The following is a 13,368-nucleotide window of genomic DNA, read 5'->3' as shown; positions in this document are numbered from 1 at the left end:
TGTTGTTGCTGCATAATAAGTATTCACAGAATGGCAAGCCCTTAAAGAGACACTGAAGCGAAAAAAAATATATATGATATAATGAATTGGTTGTGTACTATGAATAAGTACTAGAAGATTAGCAGCAAAGAAAATATTCTCATATTTTTATTTTCAGGTATATAGTGTTTTTTCTAACATTGCATCATTCTATAATATGTGCAGATTACACAACACTCAGCATTCAAAATGATTATTTCAGAGCAGTCTGTGAAGTAATGACATCTCCTCTGGCAGAGAAAAAGTAAATAGTTCAATAACAGTTGAGATAATAAAAGTCAGATAACAGCCCTCTCCACGACTTTGAAAGTCGTAGAGCTTAATGGCTTGTTTGCATAGAGATAACAACTGGAGTTTCTTAACTCTTCCTGTACTGAAAACAATTAGACTGATGTATCGGATCTTAATGTTTTATTTCTTAGCTGTACTACACATAATATCATAATTTTTTTTTCGCTTCAGTGTCTCTTTAAGTTTTGTTCCTCTCTCTCTCTCTTTTTAATATTAGTAATTTTTAATATTAAGTACTGTATATTTAATGTAATAAATTGAAATTTGGCATTTCTCTGAAGCTAGTTTAATGTTGAAATTTAGAATATCCAGAATGATTCTTGTTTTACTACTCTGTAGTGTTGGTGTTTAGGCTACGTGGTGCCAAATTCAGAACTCAAACACACGAATTCTGCACCATTTTAGCACCGAGCGCATTTCATTTATTTCTTATACTTCCTCTTCACAGCTTGGAAGAAGGAAGTATCAGAGTTGAATGAAACGCACCCCACACTGCTGTTCAGTGCTGAATGCATGTGTTCAGGTTCTAAACCACATAGTGCCAAATTCAAACACCAACACTACTACCCTGTAAAAAAAAAGAAAGAAAAAAAAGCTCTGAAGTTAACAATGGAGCTCAGTGATCATTCACCGAGTGAAGAAACTCGGAATTTGCAACATTATAAGCTTATTGCAGCAGTAAAGTAAAATGCTTTTTAGCTTACAAAATGTTAGTAGCCAGACTTGTAAAAAAGTGTTTCTTGTATTATTTTTTTCAATTACTCCAAAATTATGAATTCTTAATTCATCAAATAAACCCAAATAGATGCCGAGAACACTATGGACCAAATGCAAGTCCCTTTTTCTCCTCCTAGGAAATCATTTTTCATCTTCTCTTTAAAATAACTTTTCAGCACTTTGCAATTGAAAAATTCAAAAAGTAGGTGAAAAAAAGTACTGTTAGAATTAGTTTGAAAATGTTCTTGCTTGCTGGTGGCTTAAAAGGCATTTTATTGAGGTATAAAAATATAACCTAGGTGAAAACTCTGGAGAAAAAAAGGGAATTGCATATGGCCCTATGGCAGTGATGGCTAACCTTGGCACTCCAGCTGTGGTAGAACTACAAGTCCCATGAGGCATTGCAATACTCTGACAGCTCTAAGCATAACTCGGAGAGGCAGAGGCATGATGGGATTTGTAGTTTTGTCACAGCTGGAGTGCCAAGGTTAGCCATCACAAAGGTGTGCAAAAGTTTTCATGTGCGGCATTATAGACTTCTTTTCAGCAGCAGGCAGGGTGTTTCTCATATGATACTTATTGACTATTAATTATATATTAGACCTGCAGGAAGCAGGTGTTCTGTTATTGCAAAGCCAGGTAATATTTCCATCATGCTACAGAAGCACTGCTGGGCTTGAATTGTTTTGTCCCTTTTACATATGCAAACCAGCAGAATACCCTGAGATATAGGATGGAAGCTATAATTCTTATACATTTATATAGCATGGACATGTTCCTTAGGTCTTCACAAAGTCCAGTCATGTCTCTTATTGTTCTTGTGCAACTGTTTTTGGATTATAGGGGGAATACAAAGCAATACTTTTCATCAAGCATTTAAAGGGACACTGTGGAGAAATATATGTTGTTCTAATATCCCTATTATCAGTTGGGTAATAAAGACAGCATAGATTTCTCCATAGAGCTTGTGTTAAAAAAATGACCGGCTAGTAGCATTTTTTCATCACTAAACAAGTGATCTCCCATCAATAAATTAGCTACAGCCGATGTGGCTCCATAGAGCTTGTATTAAAAAATATGTACGCCATGCAAGGTAGATGCCTAAAGAGCTTTTGGTGTGAGGTCTGACTTTTTCATATTTAAATTTCAAAAATCCTTTTTTTGAATGTAGAACAGTTGCAAACAAGCCTCAGCAAAAGCTCAGCACCATGGAGAAACCCTGTTGTGCAGTAGTTGAGCTATTTACACTCAGACCAACACAACAGGTAGGAACAGTGTTTCTCTGCTATTGCACAAAGGTTTGCTATGGCAGGGCAACAACTATTGACAAAGACTAATATCTTATTGCTGAATGCTTATTGCCATAAATAGCTAATCAAAGCAGCATAATTTTGACTTATTATATATAACAAAACAAATGATTGAGACAAGACAGTATATCTAATACAAAATATTATATCCTTTTTTTTAATTCCTATAATTCAATTTTCAGCTTCCATTCAAAATAAACATACTTAAAGGGAAACCGTAACCAAGAATTTAAATTCATCCCAATGAGTAGCTGATACCCCCTTTCCCATGAGAAATATTTTCCTTTTCTCAAACGGATCATCAGGGGGCTCTGTATGGCTGATATTGTGGTGAAACCCCTCCCACAGTGTGATGTCAGCACCTCACAGCTCTGAGGTCCGGACATCACATTGTGGGAGCCTTGTTGCATTTTGGGAAATAGCAGCTGTTTTCAACAGCCAAAAAAGCAAGCAGCATCTCCTTACAGTGACATCTCCTGCAAGCAGTAAAAATATCACCATGTGATAAATGTCTGAATGTAAATCAGGGAGAGGAAAGATTTTACAATGAGTAAAAACACTGATTAAATCATTTATACATAATTATTATTAATACATAATTATTATTATTATTTTCACTGGAGTTCCTCTTTAAGGGTGAACTGCTTTCACTGCCTTGAACATGTCTCTATAAGGCAGGGAACACACTAGCTGCGATTGTGCACATTTTGCTGCACATGATAAAACCTGCACAATTCCACAGCCTATTGTAGTCAGTAGCCTTGCTCGGAAACAATTGTTGTGACCGTTCATTCAACGCTTACCCCGCACTTTTAAATCGCACAGCTTTCTGCTTTTTACCACATGATGCATGCATTCGCAAATCGCAAATGACAAATCATGGAACGATCATGGCAAAACATTTATGGAAAATGCGAATACAAAAGCCAACGGAGACTTGGGAATCGCCTGGGCAAGTGGTTCTTCAAGTGTGTCCCCTCCCTAGTGTAGCAGCTGCTGGCTGCAGGAACGGATACATGTTTACAAATTCTGTGCTTTTTTTTTATATTAGCGGCACATAAATGTAGGAAACATAAAGTATAATAAACTGTCTTTAGTTACACGTTGCTCACTGCATTAACGTATACAGGAAATTAATATTGCTACTTACTGAAAGACATAGTACATTCAACAATGAAAAAAAGCTTTATATGGCAATCCATACTGGAAATGGTATGTTCTGTTTCATTCGAGTCAAAAGTACTCGAAGTCTGTGACCTTTTGTATTTCAAGGACACTGGCATTTAGCTCTCATACCAGGCACACCGCCTTCAGTAGCACCAAGCAATGAAATTCAATAAGGTTTTCATTTATTTCCCTGGATACCCTAATACCTTTCCTGCGGTAGAGGAGTCTTTTGAGCATCTCTTTCTCTCTTTTTGTATCTGCAGCAACACACAATCCCTGCTAGAATTAGCTCCCGCTGCTACAATGCAGGTGCATTTGCTAAATGTTTTAGTGGCACTGCACTCCTACCTTTAGCCCATTCTGTAAAAGCAACACGTAAATAAGAAATATGAGAACAGTCATAGCCGCAGGAGTAATTAGATGTGCTTGACTCCTTCCCTTAAAATGACTATCAACTGTTAGCTAATTAATTTAATTGGTTAATCCAGGCTTTACTGTTTTCTGCATTAAAACATTGCATTCAATTAATGTGATTAGCCTTCTTCTTCTCCAATCCGACAATAAAATCACCAGGCATTGTGGCCTTTTGCAAAACAAAATGGTAAATGGTTAATATACGCTTAAAGGTTAATACTTTTAACATGAAATCAGTAAAAAAAACTCACATACAGAAAAAAAAAATCAATGTGCATTTGTTGAACCTGTAATAGTGAAGTGAAAGATATTATAGCTAAAACAGCAAACAAAATAAAATAATATAAAAAAAAAAAAAACATAATCTCTGTACAGTACTTTTTAGAACTAAACAATACTTAGTGTTTTATTTTAGCTTAAACAATTTATATCGAGCATGTTGGCCCAAGATTTTTTAACAAATCTGATCGATACATACAACCAATTTCAGCCCCAAATTGGTTGCATCGTTGATCGGCCATACATTTGGCGGCACCAATTCTCATCCATTTCGATAATAATTATTGAATCAGCTGGTTAATCGGCTGACAAATTTGCAGATGTATGGCCACCTTTGAACAGTTAATATCTGAATATTAATGTTAATTAGCTAGACTGCTGGCTGAAGTCCTTGGATTACCATAGTTACAAAATGCCTTGGAATCTTTTCAACTTAAATAGAACAAAAAAAAATGTCTTCTAGAACAGTAAAACAGTGTCCAGTTTAAGCTACCTAAATTTTCTTTGTATATACCGATGACCTGGATAAACAAGAACCTTCACAAATGTATGGAAAGGAATTAGAAAGTTTCAAGGTTTTTATTGCTGTCTTGCCAAATATGTTTTCGGGGTCCTCACGGCATTGGTGGTCTCCTGGAGGACATGGGAATCCTCTGAAGGATTCAGAGGCTTCTCTCTTCTTAAAGGACCACTATCGCGAAAATCGTAACATTTCAAATGCATGTGAACACATTCAAATAAGAAGTACATTTCTTTCAGAGTAAAATGAGGTATAAATTACTTTTGTCCTTTGTTGCTGTCACTTACATTAGGTAGTAGAAATCTGACAGAACCGACAGGTTTTGGGTGCTAATCCATCTCTTCATGGGGGATTCTCAGGAGTTTCTTTATTCTCAAAAGCCTTTAGCAAATGGCACTTGCTCCGTCCAACTGCCAAAAAAAGTGTGAAGAGCTCAGGGAGGCTGGCCAGCATTTTGTATAAATCCTTTTCAGGTAGAGAGTCATAAAGAATAAAGGCCATGCTGGAAATCCCCCATGAAGAGATGGACTAGCCCAAAACCTGTTGGTTCTGTCAGATTTCTACTACCTATTGTAAGTGACATAGGAGAAAATTAATTTATAGTTCATTTTACTCTGGAAGAAATGTACTTATTTGCATGTTATTACATGTATTTTACATTTTACATTTTTTCGCAATAGTGGTCCTTTAAGTAAGTAGCTTACTTTTTTGGATCCCCCTTGGATACTCTTTAATATTAAAACTGTTAACAGGACATGAGGGACAGTGATTTAAGCTAGTCAGCCACTGTAACTCCTTCACACTCACAAAAACAAACAAAAAAAGTTTGTGTCGCTGTGTGTGTTATCTTGGAAAGATGTCATCACTTTCTGCCTGTACAAAAAGTTCTGGAAATGCTCACAGATGTGGACAGAACAGAAATACATATCTAAGAGTTCCTAACTCATTACCACGCAATTCAGTAATTATTTTTTATTTTTTCACTACATCAATTAACTAACAGCATATTTTTTCTGCTTTTAGCCCACATCTGAAGTTCAATAATATCACGCTGATATCAACCCATGGTCTCCCTGGGAACAACCCTCCTGTTTCTTGTGTGGATCCAACATTCTTGTCTAGAAGGTGAGTGTGAAATCTTAACTTAGTGTTGCTGCACACATCATGTCAGAGCAATGTGTAATTGCTAAATTATGGGGATTCACTTTACGTAACGCTTGGTTCACACTTCACCACAGCCACAATGTTGATGGTCACAGGGGATCTGATGTATGATGATCCCCTGTGTCTGTCAATATTCATAGGTGTCCATAGTAACGGAAACTTCATAGATGCCACTATCATGACATGTCTGTGTTCTGTGAGGTGTACATCTGTGTTTTGTGAGGCGTCTGAAAACAAAGCTGGTAATTTTGGGCGCCAGCGGGACTTCTGTAAAGTGGGCACCACATTGACCGCAGTGTTAATTACGGCTATAGCGGCACTCAGTGGGTCTTTTGTAATTTGGGGGTACAGAGATCACAAAGGGCAAGTTTACCAAGTGAGAACAGGGTTAGGGTTATTGTATACTACCCCACCTCTTGTTCCACCCATTCCTTTAGATTGTAAGCTCGCAGGGGTAGGGATCTCTCACCCTTTAGTATCTTGGAATTTGTTATTCTTTTTCTGTCTTGCAATTTGTTATACATTTTAGACTAATATAGGATAAACAGAGGCACTATAAAGAATAAAATACACTAAACACAGTTTAAAAGGGGGAGGCAGTGGTGGACTTACTTCCCAACTGATGACACAATGGGTCTACTTCGACAGAGGCACCCATGCACTGAGAGACTTCTCACAGTTACCTGAGGAAGCGTTTCTTAACCCTAGTGGGGTCGGGTCTTATCTTCCCACCTGCATTTACATTAGTTGCCTATGTGGTAACCCACACTTGTGAGAATTGTTTCAGCTGTCGAAATTTGCCACAAACCTTTGTGTTATCCCATACAGCCATATCAATCCCTGCCAAGTACTGAGGATATTATACACACAATTGATCCCTACAGAAGTCCTTAAAATATAACTTTTATTAATTACTTATTAAAAATGTTCCATATTTGTTTTCATTTTATAATGTATAGACAACCCCAGATTAGATCTCTGGTACTGTATTGAGCATTTGCACCAATTTACGGTTTTTAGTGATCATGCTCTAAGACCTAAATCTGAGTTAATTGCTTTTTACTTTCTACATATAATTAATAAACCCCCCACCAATCCGACATGTTTCGACTCCTTAACATGGAGTCGTCGTCAGGGAAAAAAAAGTGCTTAGTGCAAAGAGTTGCTAGTGCATATAGAAGGAAGAAGCATTATATTTATATATACATTTCAGTAAGGAAAACAAAAATGAGAGTGTAGTGCTCTCTAGCTCTGTCAGCATTTCCATCAATGGAAAATTCTCCCTGTTGTTAGGGAGAATTAACCTAAAGCAGCCTATGGAGAGCCCCATGCTACTGCGGGCCTCTGGGCTGAATACGGATAGACCAAGCGGCGACGGGACAGGTGAGCAGCAATGTATATGGGCAGACATGATCGACGCAGGAGCGGACGGGCAGATGAGCAGAAGTGGAGCGGATGGGGAATTTGTTGCAAGCGAATGCAAAACGGACGGAATGCATCCATCTAGTGGATGCGCTTACCATTTCCGTTTAGCATTTGCTCTAGTGTGAACCAGCCCTAAGTAAATCAGGCTGATTTATGTTTGCCCAATTTGGCCTTGATAATGACACAAGAAGTAAGTGGTTGTCATTCTCTTGGCTAGGACACAATCTGCATGAAGTTTGCATGTTCTCACTGTATTTGCATGGATTTCCTCCAGGCACTTTAGTTTTTTCCCACATCCAAAAAGCATGCTGGTAGTTTAATGGGTCCCAGACTAGGGTAGGGGATGTGACTGTGACTATGACAGGTACATTAGATTGTGAGTGCCTCTGAGGGAAACTTAGGGGCATATGCAGTAAATCCCACTTAAGTTGCCATGCACAGAAAGAGTAGCAAGTAGCATAATGTACGTTAACCTACCCACACTTGCATTACCTAGGTAACACGAGTTACGCTAATTGTGCAATGTGTGCTTCTTTATCAGCGAAAGGTATGGTAAAATTGCTATGCACAACTTTCCCAGAGTTTACTGAATAAACCCCTTACAGTTCAAAGGCGCTCTATTCTTGGCTCAAGATACGTCTCGAGCACTGTATTTGGCCTGAAGAAGTGGGCGTTAGACCCACGAAACGCGTTGCCTGTGCATAATTATACTTTATTTGTGTATGAACGTGACGTTATTGAGGTAAGACACCTCCCCCTTCATTATTTTAGCCATTTTTAGCACAGTTTTATCTACCTTTAGGTGCCTGTTCCCTCTTTATACTCCTTAGAGACATTAACATGCCCTGTAAAGTGCTGTGTACAATATCAGCACTGCATAAATGTGTAATAATAACTCATTTTTTTGCAGAACAAAGTCTGCACAGATAAACCTGTATCTAATAGATCGTATTTATCTGTAAGCATAAGATGGGATAATAATAGCACCACTGTTCTAATTCTAGAAATGACTACTATTTCCATGTAAACCCTTACAGTCAGGAAGAATGATAGCAATTTTTCCATGTGTTCTAAGGTATTGAGTATTTTATTTTGCGCCTGTCAGTTATTCCACACAGAGCTGAATTATGACTAATCTCTTGGTAGAGGCTTTTGGAGAGTGCAGTGCAGGCAGCAGACTTAAACCACTAGAGACCCTCCACCTTCTCAGCAGATGTCTAATTAATGCCTGCTGTCAGCTGCTAAAATGTCACTTACGGCTTTTCTCTCTTCCCAGCCACTGTTATAATGATAAAGATTATGCACTGATGTCACTTCGATCCTGGGTTAATGTTGTGGTTGGTAAAATGACTGGCATAGACAGAGCTGCCAAGTTCGTGATTGTTTCCAGTGAGAGAAAAGTGCCCTACGACCATCTGATTCTTTCTACTGGGCAACAATACCAGGTAAGACGCAATGTTCATTTCAAAGGCTATAGTACTATGTGGCCTCGCTCAAGTCATACTACAGAGTTTAGCAGCAGGTCCTGTACCAAAAAGGGAATCTGTAATTACAGGAATAAATGTGACGTTGTAATCCTTGTATTCCCTCATAGTTTTTTGTAATGAAGCTGTCATTCCAATTTAAAGTGAAACGTCACTGTTGCTGTAGAAAAAATGTGTCCCTTCAGTTCAGTTGTATACATTGCTGGGTTCAATGGCATACCTTATTTCAGCTTACTTACATGTGAGCATGTAAGATACAGGTTTTCCTCAGGGTCACCATAGCAGCCATAGCAACTGCTATTCCTAGCCAAACGAGGCCCAATGGTAGTGGCCGGCAGCAGGAAGGGGGTCCTCAGTGGCCCCCTGAGGTGCAAAGTAATGCAAGCAGAGTAAAGGGGAGAAGTTATCTTTATTGGGCCTACCTAATACTGGGGACCCCTCAGGTTACTTATGCTGGGGCACTTTTACTAGAAGACCCTCTGACTACCCATAAGGGGGGCTACTTAATACTGGGGACCCCTCTGGCTACCAATACTGGAGGGCTAGTTATTACTAGAGGCCCCTCTGGTTATCCATACTGGAGAGCTACCTAATACTGAGGGTACCTTTGGCTACTAATACTGGGGAGTTGCCTAATTCTGGGGTGCACCTCTGGCTTCCTAAAACTGGTGTGTGTGTGGGAGGACACAGAGGTGTCTTTTTCTTGTTGTTGGGGTCCCCCAACCAATATTTTGCTATAGGGTCCCGTAGTTTCTAGCTACATCCCTGCTCAGGGCTCTTAACAGAGACTGTAATATGGAAGTTTGCAAGTTTGGTGCCAGTAAGTGGCTTAGCCTACGTGTGGAAAATGAGTTACAAGTTCCTACTTGTTAATCATACAGCAAGCCAGGAGGGGCCATATTCACAGAAGTTTGGTAAAGCTGCCGTGCGCAGGGAGCAGATGGTAATTTTACTGTTACTTACACTGACAAGGTAGTGCGTGATGTACAACAAGTGCTACCTGTGTTACCTAGGTAACTTAAGCCTACTAACTTTCATGTTACCTAGGTAATCCAGGTCGCACTAACTGCGTAACGTGCACTACCTTGTCAGCACAAGTAATTGTAAAATTGCTATGCTGGCAGCTTTACTATGCTATGGCATGGCAGCTTTACTGTACTTTTGTGAATATGGCTGATGGTTTCTAGCAGTCCATATACTGCAGAGATAAAGGGAGGGGGGGACACCAAGAGCCCAATAGTGTGAAATTGTATAGATGAAAATTAATAATGAGTAATATAACAATTTAATACTCACAAACCAGGGTTACCATTAGGCAACCACTGTGAAGGCAGGTGGGGAGATTAACCTGACCCCACTCAGGATTAAAAGTCGCTCTCTGTAGATGGGAAAAAGATGGGTACAACCCTCCACCAAGGGTGGACTTAGCAATATGTAGAAGCTCTCCAGAGGCGCTAATAGAATAAAGTCACTTAAACAAGCTTAAAACCGATGGGGCAGTGGTGGACCTATCCCATCCATGCGGACAAAACAAACAAAGGAAGGACTGTGGCATCAACAGTCAAACAACAATTTATTTATACTCCACAGTAAAAATAGGCAACGCGTTTCACGGGCACAATCCCGCTTCATCAGGCCAATCAAAAAGGAGCATACAGCTTATCAGCATCAAAACCACACTGAGGCGCTCAGTGTGGTTTTGATGCTGATAAGCTGTATGCTCCTTTTTTGATTGGCCTGATGAAGCGGGATTGAGCCCGTGAAACGCGTTGCCTATTTTACTATGGAGTATAAATAAATTTTTGTTTGACTGTTGATGCCACAGCCCTTCCTTTGTTTGTTTTGTCCGCATGGATTGGATAGGTCCACCACTGCCCCATCGGTTTTAAGCTCGTTTAAAGAGAATCTGTATTGTTAAAATCGCACAAAAGTAAACATACCAGTGCGTTAGGGGACATCTCCTATTACCCTCTGTCACAATTTCGCTGCTCCTCGCCGCATTAAAAGTGGTTAAAAACAGTTTTTAAAAGTTTGTTTATAAACAAACAAATTGGCCACCAAAACAGGAAGTAGGTTGATGTACAGTATGTCCACACATAGAAAATACATTCATACACAAGCAGGCTGTATACACCCTTCCTTTTGAATCTCAAGAGATCATTTGTGTGTTTCTTTCCCCCTGCAGCTCTTATTCACTGAAGTGTCAGGCTGTTTCTTCCTGCAGAGTGCAGACAGCTCTGCCTGTATGTAATTCCTCAGTATGTGAAAGCCCAGCCAGCTCAGAGGAGGATTTATCCAGCTTGTAAAAGATAATAGAGCAGAGAGAAGCTGCACTAATCTAAATAACACACAGCAGTGTGCAGAGAGGGGCCTGGAGGGGGGAGATGCATCACAGAACCACAACACTGAAGAACTTGGCAGCCTTCCAGACACAGGCTGACAAGTCTGACAAGAGAGAGATAAGTTGATTTATTACAGAGATGGTGATAGTAGAATGTGCTGCAGTAAGCCAGAACACATTAGAATAGCTTTTGGAGCTTGTAGGATGATAAAAAACAGGATGCAATTTTTGTTACGGAGTCTCTTTAAGTGACTTTATTCTATTGGAGCCTCTGGAAAGCTTCTACATATACTGCAGAGAGATTCTATGCATGCAGAGAAGTTTTAACTTCTATCAGGTTTGGAAATCAATAATGGGAAATTGAAATAGAGAAATTCTTTTTTTGATAACCTTAACCTATTATTTCCAGATTTTAGGGTCTAAAAGCAGTGTCATTTTTTCATGAGCTTTTAGACTCTAAAAGCAGGGGAAAAAATCATACCGCAGTGAGATCTGCTGCAGTCCCTGCATAGACTCACATCCCTGGGATCCAGCACTGCAATTCTCCCTCCTTCCTCTGGGTGGCATGGTAACCGTATCGTCAGATCACTGTCTGTCATCATGACGACAAACGGCAATGTCAAAAGAGGGATTGAGAGCCTCGGAGGACCGGAAGAAGAATGGCTGCCAGCATCTGAATCCCAGGGGAGGTGAGTTAGAAACATTGACACACTGCACCCCATACCTCTCGGCAGCTACTCCGAGTCAGGCTCAGGATTACCGCTCCTGGCTTCTTTCTTCCACCCTGGTTTACCACCAAGGAGGTTAAACTACACATTTTGTATGCAGCACCAATTTTTATGTTAATGTCCATTGGAAGTGAAATCTGACTTTAAATAAATGTACATATATATGGTCAAAAGCACAACCCTAGGTAAGAAGTAACCATGGTGATGATCAGGGCTTAACCACTTGCCGACCAGGGGTGATTTGCCTGATCTGTGCTGCGTGGGCTCTCCAGCCCGCAGCACAGATCAGTATTATGCCAGGGCGATCAGACTTCCCCCCTTTTTTCCCCACTAGGGGGATGACCTGCCGGGGGGGTCTGATCGCCGCCGGCCATCTGCGTTTTGCGGGGGGGGGGGCTCCTCAAAGCCCCCCTCCGCAGCCATCTCCGCCCTCTACCGCCTTACCTCCCTCCCTCCCTCTCTCCGTAATGCGCAGGACGGAGTTCCATCCTTGAAGGATAGGCTTCCACCTATCAGATGCTGGCGATCCCCGGCCAATCAGAGGCCGGGGATCGCCGATCTGCCCTACGGCGCTGCTGCGCAGCAGCGCCGTATGATGTAAACAGTGGGGATTTCTTCCCGCGTGTTTACATTTTGCCGGCGAGCTGCGATCGGCGGCTCTCTGGCTGTTAACGGAGACACCCTCTGTGAACTGACATGGAAAGGCCGCTCGATCGAGCGGCCATTTCCATGGTAACCCGCAGACGACCAGTTTACGTCAATCGGCGTTAGCTGGTCATCAAGAGGTTAACTAGAAGTCACTGGGCCGCCCTGCGAGAATTTGGATGCCCCCCACGGGTGCCTGCTCAGGGCTGTTTTGGGGGGCAGGAGGGGTCGCAACATGAGGGGAGAGCGATGCACATCGGCAAGGAGGGAGGACAGTCCCCCCTCCCTCCCCTTGGGCTCTCCTTTTCAGCGCACTCCCCTCCTGCATCTATCACTGGTAGCGGTGGCAGCAGGCAGGACATATACCTCCATTCACCGCAGAGGTCCGATCTCTAAGTGCTTCATGCTACCTGTTTAAACAGGAAGTAGTGTGAAGCACTTAGAGATCGAAGACCTCCGCGGTGGATGGGGGTATGAGCTGCTGCTGCCATCACTGCCAGTGATAGATGCTGGAGGGGGAGCGTTGAGAGCCCGAGGTGAGAGAGTGGCCTCCTCCAAAACGGCCCTGAGCGGGCCCTAGGGGGTCCTTTCCCCTTCCCCCCCCCCCATCCTGCCGGTGCAGAGACTGCATCCCCTATTGTTATGCCACTGGTGATGTGATGATTAAAGGTGGCTATAGATAGTTTGAGAAAAGATTGATTTGCGGCACATCTTATAATTTTTATTTAATCGGCCTGTAATCTTCTGCTCGCTGGAGATCAGTTCATGCCTTTTGGTAGATTTTCAGGGCCTAAGCATTTGAAGATGAACATACAGGTTGGACATTTTCAGCAGAATTGCCTAC

General features: G+C 41.2%; 1 protein-coding gene across 3 annotated transcripts in view; it reads left to right on the top strand.

The window, feature by feature from the left end:
• Window positions 1–13,368, top strand: part of CFAP61 (cilia and flagella associated protein 61) — a 399,007-nt gene that overhangs the window by 213,313 nt on the left and 172,326 nt on the right. For all 3 annotated transcript variants that reach the window (XM_068232439.1, XM_068232441.1, XM_068232438.1), the window contains 2 exons: window positions 5,761–5,862; window positions 8,603–8,771. In XM_068232439.1, coding sequence (XP_068088540.1) covers window positions 5,761–5,862; window positions 8,603–8,771 — 271 coding nt within the window. The remainder of the gene's footprint in view (window positions 1–5,760; window positions 5,863–8,602; window positions 8,772–13,368) is intronic.

This window comes from Hyperolius riggenbachi, chromosome 4 (assembly GCF_040937935.1).
Source record: "Hyperolius riggenbachi isolate aHypRig1 chromosome 4, aHypRig1.pri, whole genome shotgun sequence".
Classification (NCBI taxonomy): Eukaryota; Metazoa; Chordata; class Amphibia; order Anura; family Hyperoliidae; genus Hyperolius; species Hyperolius riggenbachi.
The sequence above is the reverse complement of the archived record's forward strand: the minus strand, read 5'-3'. Positions and strand labels throughout refer to the sequence as shown.